This window comes from Pungitius pungitius, chromosome 12 (assembly GCF_949316345.1).
Source record: "Pungitius pungitius chromosome 12, fPunPun2.1, whole genome shotgun sequence".
Taxonomy (NCBI): Eukaryota; Metazoa; Chordata; class Actinopteri; order Perciformes; family Gasterosteidae; genus Pungitius; species Pungitius pungitius.
The window spans coordinates 5,649,767-5,657,549 of record NC_084911.1 but is presented as its reverse complement, the minus strand read 5'-3'; the positions used below and the strand labels follow the sequence as shown (position 1 = coordinate 5,657,549).

The following is a 7,783-nucleotide window of genomic DNA, read 5'->3' as shown; positions in this document are numbered from 1 at the left end:
CAGAAGATAATGCAATGATATCAAACTCAGTATCATTTTTGTTATTCTACTCAAATGACAATAACATGCTTGAAATAGCTACATCTACATGTCCCTCAAGGAACCTGCAGTTTTCTTCTACGGTGTTTTAGTATATTAGTACGTTTTGAGCCCCTTTGACTTTTAGGGGTCCCTGATCCACACTTTTAAGACAATACACACTAGTGAGTAGACCCCAAGGTTTGAAGGATTGAAGGATAGGAGGGGAGGTGCTATGACAAAAACATCTACAAACAAAGTGGATGGGAGCTTTAATTTCTTTCATGAGGAGGGGGGGGGGTCCCTTCAGGAGACAGATGGGCGTGAACACCAATAGGTGCTCAGTAGTACTGTGCAGCAACCAACCCGATCTCCCTCCCTCGGACTCCCACACCGCACGGCATAGTTGCCTCGGGTTGATCCGACCTGTTGTGTTGTCACTCTGCAGAGACGAGCGCAACGAGCGGCGACCTCTTCACACAAGAGCCATCCACAGAGGATGCGCTAAAGCGCACAGCTGCGCTCATATCCCGCCTCTCTCTCTCTCTCTCTCTCTCTCTCTCTCTCCCCCTCTCTCTGCGCCTTCAACCCGAAAGTGAGCAAGAGAAATCATGGTCATCATCACAAAAGAAAGCTCAAGCTGGGTGCCCAACAAGAGGCTCGATCGGAGTTTTGGATCATCCTCGTGGATGAACTGAATGTGGATCGAGTGGGAGTCAGCGCGGCGCACAGTTGCATTGGAAGAAGTACAGAAGAAAAAGCGGAGCCGCGTGTGCGTGCGTGCGCGTGCGTGCGCGTGTTTTGAAAAGCGCAGCTCGGAGTGGGGGATGTCGGGCAGAAGTGGAGGAGCGCCTCGGGGTTGCAGCAACCCCAGTCTGCAGCCCCTGAGGGCCACAATCCCGTACCAGCTCCAGAGGGGCTCAGCTCTCCTCTGCAGGGAGGTCAAGACGGGTAAATTCACACTGGGGGGGGTCCATTCACCTCCATGTGGTCCAGGGTTTTAAAGTGTAATTTGGTGCTATGATGATGTTACGTGTGAGTTTTGATTTAGTAGATTTGGCCTTGACCACTCACTGGTGTTTTTGGTCAACTGAGATTTTTTCATTCAACTGTAGTTGAAAAAGCTCAGTATATCTGAGTATACTCATCTTTACATCTCTGGTAAACATAAGATTTATAAGAAGTGGGGCTTTTCTTCTGTGGGGAAATAACACAAACACTCCAACAGATCTGTCGACTAATTGATCAGGTGGCAAAATGACTATATTCTTTATTGTATCAAAAAAAACTAAAAAATGAGTAAACACAGGAAACTAATAAGCAACTATTTGGACAACCTGTTAATGCTTCAGTGGGTATTCAAGTAAATCTTTTCTTGTCCCGGCTTCTAAAGTGTGAGGAAGTGCGCTGCTTCTCCCTGTGTTATATTGTGAAAACAACAAAATGTGTACGTTTTGGAAAGAAAACTCCTGGGGGGCTGAAAAACTATGATGAACACCAATCAATTAGCAGATTAATCAATAACGCCTATAATAGTTTTGCAGAATGCAAAGCAGCATCAGTCCTCAGGCACTCACAACTTTAAATGACATAAATGTCGTTGAATTTGTTTTTTCAATGAAGAAATCCTTACATTTAACTCATTTACAACACATGTATGTAAGTAAGTAAAAGTAAACTTTTATTTAAAAAGAACACAAAAGAATGAATTTCAAGACATTACAGTTGTCATGATTAAGGAAAAGGCCCATGCGTCTCGTTCTAATTCAGGGAACTGTTGACTAGCTGAACAATGGAGGCTTTTAACCCTGAAACATAACACTGCTCTCATAATGTTATTTGGACACTGAGTCGCCTCTTTGCACTCTGACCTGTGGGATCTCTGCTTCTCGCTAACGCAGCGGCTGTAAGAGCCTCTCTATTTGACTTGAACTGTAACTGTGCCAGTCACATCTGCATGTAGTGGTGTTTATTTATACATCCAGTCTGCCCTGCAACATGACAGCATACCGAGTGTGCGTGGGTCTGTATGTGTGTGTGTGTTGTTTGTGGTAGACGTACTTGTAGTCTGTGGGGACTGTTGCCAGTGTTGTGTAGTTCGATGGCTTTGCTCCAGGTCAAAGGCATGGCCCACACCTGCCAGAGATTACAAAGAGCTGCCAACGTGCACGCACACACACGCGCACGCTCACACACAAACGGTGCTCTGCACACTGCATGCTTACCGGTGGGAAGGAAGCCTGGGAGCAATTTTGTGAACGACTAGTGTTGAAGTGCCTGTTTCGTCTCTTTAAAAGGCAGTTTCTATGCATATGTGTCACATCCAGTGTTGCGAGCTAAGCAAGCGTACACGGGCACAATTTTTTCTTGAAACCTCCGCAAGGCCGCCATTGCCCGGACAAGTGCTGACTTAAGGCTTCCGAGGCGCCCCACATGATCTCTGACTTAACGTGCTTGCATTTATGTTCCCCAACAGCCGACAGGAACACAGCTCGCCCGCCGAAACCCACCATCCGCCGAACCCTGTCCCTGGACGCCATCGTCGCTCCCTACCTGCAGGGACATTGGCCCAAAGAGGCCGAGATCCCGGCCATTACCTGCGTCAATGACAAAGCCACGCAGGTGAATGTTAACACACCGAGAGCGCTTTACCCGTGAAGCCTGTTGCATCATGTGTGTTGGAAGAAAAACAGCAGAACAAATGTTTCCCCTGCTTTGCTTATGTTGCACGTTAACGATTTCTATAGACGACATATCTGATGTCAGCTCTGCAGGTGTCTGGTGGTTCCAGTTGGGCGCCGCGGGTGGAAGGCAGCCAACTGGAAATAGTCTTTTTTTTTTTTGTTCTTCTTTAAACTCCGCTGTTCTTTCCTCGCTCCCCCACCCTCGACTGTATCTGCTCCTAACTAGTGCACAATGCCCAGAGTAACATCACCAAGCTCCGCCGCTTGGTCTTCGCCTATGACATAGTTTAAACTCGAAAGAACCCCCATTGCCTCCATTGTGAGGAACAAACCCCTCCTGACCTCATTATACAGACACCCCATCCCCCAGCACTCTCTTCAACCACACACACATGCAGCCGACCTCCACCGCCCACCCAGCACCTCCTTCTGCCTTACTCCCTCGCCATTGCTCCAGACGTTATGGCTCATTGTTTCCTTCCTTTTCTAGTAAAACCATTTCTGTGAATTATCCTCTAGGATGGGTATGCACGCGTGTGGAGACATGTCAACGTTTAGAATACAAAGCAAACCAATAACCACACAAACTATGACCACATGGCATCATTGCAGAAAAAGAATCGCCGAGATCTTTGACCACCAAGTTAAGGTGCAAGGCGTTTATCGAGCAAAGACCTGAATATTCGCCGCCTCAAGCCTTCCAAATGTGTGGATTTTCCCTTCCTCTCTTATACTTCAATAGTTTTTAGGTTCGGACTGTTGAACCTTTAATGAAATGAGCCCTATGAGTCGCCCAAGCTGGAAACACTGGCCAGACCAAATGATCTGCTAGCTTCTGATGCTTTTTATAGGTCTGGTCTCATGAACCCCCACCCCCTTGTTCACGTTAAAGCAGGGTGGGGGTTGTTGGTGTTAGATAATTCGGGGGGGGGGTTGGCAGCTGTAACTCTACACCGATGCCAATGTATGAGTGACTCACGTCGCGTTGCGTCCTTATTTAGCCGGGGCGATGCATTACGTAGGCGCGCCTTGGACGGGACGAGGTGGTGTCTGTGCTGTCCTGCAGGCGTCGAAGGAACCAATGAGATCTCTCTCTGGAGATGTAGAGGCCGACTCTGGGAGGAACGGGTCAGGTATTTCGGGGGGGCGGCATGTCATGACCTAGCCGCGGTGCAGACGGGGGGGAGGGAGCTAAATGCGTGATGCCGGCTGCCCTTTATGAATGACACAGACGCCTGCGAGGCCGCCGGCGAGCGTGTGGAGCCCTTGACTAGCGCCACCGGAACTGTGACTACCTGATCCCGTGGGTCAACTCGACCCTGGCCTTCACCTGCTGACGATGAACTGCCAATCGTCTGCTCCCAGTCTGCGTCCGGGAGCGGTCAAGCCGGCGCCCTCGGGTCGAAAATCCAGAGTTAATGTGAAGAAATGGGTACGGACGTATGAGTGAAAGTTTGAGTGGTGGCTGACCAAAGAAGAAGCATGTGACTTGGTGAATAACAAGGTTACTTAGTGTCTGTGCGTGTGTTTAAGTGCACCGAGGCGTTATGATGCTGGTACTTGCACTGTATTTATAGTGACACCGTGATGTGGTTTTGGGTTTGTGTGGAAGCGGAGCTGTTTTGCAGCTCTGGGTGGATGTTCTCGTCGCCCCCCTCTGTACAGCTGCTGTGGGGCAGGTGTGAACGACAGCTGTGGAGCGTCCCTTCGGCGTTGTGCTCTTGAATTGCAGTGTCTTTTAGAAGCGGGTTTAACAGAAAATGTACAAGGCCTCTAAACGGGCTCGACTCCTACCAAAAGAAAACGGGCCATTTTACACCAAAAGCCCCCAAATACAGGACTCTTTTTTTCACCACAATGTAACTATGTACATTATTTTCCCCGAAGACTCCAAGTTCCTGGGCAGAGGAGACCCGAGGAAGGAGGAGCGGCGGCGGACACAAGCGCTCGGCCTCATGGGGCAGCGCAGAGCACCTGAGGGAGGCAAGTGTTCGATTTATCACCAAATCCCATTTCCGGGCTTTTCCCCCCTCCGTTCTGCGCCCTTCCTCTGGCGCCTTCCATCAGCTACTCGGGGGGGGGGGGGGGGGGGGGGACGGGGACGACGGCGAGTGAACGCTCACCCTCTCAGAATGAATCATAGTGCCTCCTGAAACCTTCCTTCACTCCACCCTGCCCCCAGGTTGCCAAGCTGAGGAACCAGCTGCAGAAGCGCTCCCGCCACGTCCCTCCCCCGGCAGGGCTCGAGCTACCCCAACACCCGCTGTCAGCGGGTCAGGCTGCAGGCATCACTCAGGTAGCCCTTGTTCTTTTGTCTTAATGCTGACGCTGACACAGAAAAACATTCTGAGAAACCAGCGTAAACTCAGCAGTTCATATGGATTAAATCTTCAAGCTTGTGTATGTGTTTATTTATATATTGTATAACCTCCTCTTTGCCCACGGGTAAAAAAGGACCAGCCTTTACTCGACTCCTAAAATAGAATTTTTAACAAATTTATTTGACGTGACAATTTTTCTCCTTTTCACTGTTGGGCAAAACTGAATAGATAGATTTATAGTTTAAATTCCCGCAATGAGGACTTAACCTACAATATACTATTCTTCTCTTTTTTTTAAACTATGTAACTAAATCTCACGCTTGCACTTGGCTGTGGTCATTTTAAACATTGTGAGGGCTCCAATGACATCTTCCACACATCATCCTCCGTGGCGGCGACTCACCTGCACTGTACGAAATGAACATAGTGAATCCATTGAGTCCGTTCACCTGTATTTGTGATACAGGTTTGCGTTGTTTTTTTTTCCCAGACACTGCCTCTCATGCCGCTGAACAGACTCGCCCCGCGTCTGCGACGCAGTGTTGAAGGCCTCAACTTGGAGCTGGAGGAGGCGTTTGTTTCGGAGAAACCTGAGGATCAGCATGAAGTGAGGCCACTGAGATACACTGACAACCGCCGGGGGTATAAGTCTAGTTAGCTTAACAATCAGGTTCAGCTTTGTGGTAATAAGAAAATATATATATTTGATCCTGAGATTGTTTTATAACCCCTACTCACGGGGTACTCACGAAAAAAACATACTTTGGTCTGCTGTTGGAATTTCATGCATCTAGCAAATCAAGTGTCACATCATCAAAACACCAGTAGTAACCTTTCCCAGATGAGGAAACACACCACACTCTGTGTTTTTTCTTTAGCTACTCTGACTCCTTCACTTGTTTACACCTGATCACTACAGATTTTGGATATCCCAGATGGCCACAGGGCCCCCGTCCCAGTGCAGAGATGCAGCAGTGGCTCTCAGAGCGAGCCCTCCCCCGGCCCTTTGGATCTGGACCCTTCCCTCTTCTCTCCTTCTCAGTCCCCCTGTCCTCTAGATCCATCGCTTCTGTATCCCTCGAATTCCCCTTCACCATTGAACGCCTCGATTTTGTCTCCGTCACAGTCCCCCTGTCCCATGGGAGAGCCAGGTGGGACAACTCGTTCTTCTTTTTTTGTGTGCTGAGGTTTTACAAACGTATATATTTTTCATTACTAATAAAGGTTTGGGTGTTTCTTGCAGAACCGGCGGACTGTGAGGCGGCGTGTCCCGCTCCGACCACGCCGCTCCCTTCGTTTGCTCTGGAGCCTCCTCAGTTGCAGCCCTGCTCCTCCGGTCCTCGTCCCAGCAAAACCTACTCCTTCCAGCGCGAGCCGCCAGAAGGCTGCGAGCGAGTACGAGTGTGCGAGGAGGGAATGTAAGTTAACTCACCATGCAGTGATCATATCATCATGTATTTATTAATAGTCACTCTGGCTAGCCCCCTCATTTACCAACAGATCAGAAAAGAATACCGTTACATTTATAAATCAAGATCAGATGAAACCAAAATCTGGGAATTTTTTCAGTATTAAAAAGACTGAAAAAATTCCCTGATCTTGGTAAAAGATGAAAAAAATAGCAACTAGCAGTCATAGTATTGGTGGAAAATCATCAAAAAAGGTCATTATTCTACTTGACTAACATAATTATACATTTCAGAAGATTCTGACATTTCATAATTCAAATCAATCATATTAACGTGTTAATATTAGATAATAATTCTCAATAGTTAACCTGCATGCAAAGTTCTGGCTTTTAAACCCTTGAATCCCAGTACTCTTTTGTACATACGGCCTTCTCTCTCCATCTCTTCACCTCCAGATCTGCCCGTCAGGACGAGCCTCTCCTCCAGCCGTCCTGCCCTGACCCCAATAAAGTTAACTTTACCCCCCACGGAGGCTCCGCTTTCTGCCCTGTCAGTCTCTTGAAGCCTCTTCTGCCCTCCATGGACCTCCTCTTCCGTGGCCTGTCAGTCTCTCCGGTCACCGGCTGCCCCGGTCAGGCCTCTCCCACAAGGCACCTGGGCATGCAGTAGATGGACGTCTGAGCAGAGCCTCTTCTCAGGACTGACCCCCGTGGTACTGCCAGAACCCACTCAAACTGGATATGGTTAATCTGCCATCAGATGCCTGTGGTCACATGGCTCATCACTGCTGCATGGTCCATGATCACTTTGATCAAAATATGAGACATTGGGACTGATACTTTAGATAAACTTTAGCCTTTACCAGGCTGCTTCACTTATTATTTCCACTGTAAGGAAACGTTTTAGCTGATAATGTTGGAAAATACTGAAAAGGTTTTACAGCTGATTGAGTTTTGATGCTGTTAAAACTTATTATTTTCTGTTTTAGTTATGTGTCAGCGGTCCAAACAGAGACTGCCATCTGCTAGTGATGTTTTCTTCTTAATGTCCAAATAAGTGTATTCAGAGTCAAAGATCCAAGCACTTCTATTATTAGTCAAACAAAGATTTGTTTGGTTTGATTTTACGCTTTATTTGAGTAGTTTATGGGTTTGTTCCTTAAATTTCAGAAATTGTTTTGTTCAATAGGTTTATTTTTGGCCTAGAGTTCAATTATGGCCTGCTTTTCTACAGATGTAATTCAAGCAAGATGTATAAATATATATTTGTATCTTTGTTAGGAGGCTGGTAGTTCTGTTTTTGTATTCACTCAACAACAACAAAAAACTTGTTTATTTAGATAAAGCTAACA

General features: G+C 47.4%; 1 protein-coding gene across 1 annotated transcript; it reads left to right on the top strand.

Annotated features, from left to right (window-relative positions):
* The first annotated feature begins 471 nt into the window (after window positions 1–471).
* On the top strand, window positions 472–7,714 carry fam117aa (family with sequence similarity 117 member Aa). Its single transcript, XM_037476975.2, has 8 exons — window positions 472–969; window positions 2,495–2,640; window positions 4,590–4,685; window positions 4,885–4,998; window positions 5,514–5,630; window positions 5,943–6,174; window positions 6,267–6,441; window positions 6,888–7,714. The coding sequence occupies exons 1-8, from the start codon at window positions 717–719 to the stop codon at window positions 7,099–7,101; spliced, it is 1,347 nt and encodes a 448-aa protein (XP_037332872.2). The 5' UTR covers window positions 472–716; the 3' UTR covers window positions 7,102–7,714.
* The last annotated feature ends 69 nt before the right edge of the window (window positions 7,715–7,783 follow it).

Excerpts from the sequence above, each read along its gene's own strand:
- fam117aa (XM_037476975.2), top strand. The coding sequence starts at position 717 with ATGTGGATCGAGTGGGAGTCAGCGCGGCGCACAGTTGCATTGGAAGAA. Across the intron at positions 5,631-5,942 it reads AACCTGAGGATCAGCATGAA|ATTTTGGATATCCCAGATGG; the intron begins GTGAGGCCACTG and ends TGATCACTACAG. Across the intron at positions 6,175-6,266 it reads CTGTCCCATGGGAGAGCCAG|AACCGGCGGACTGTGAGGCG; the intron begins GTGGGACAACTC and ends TGTTTCTTGCAG.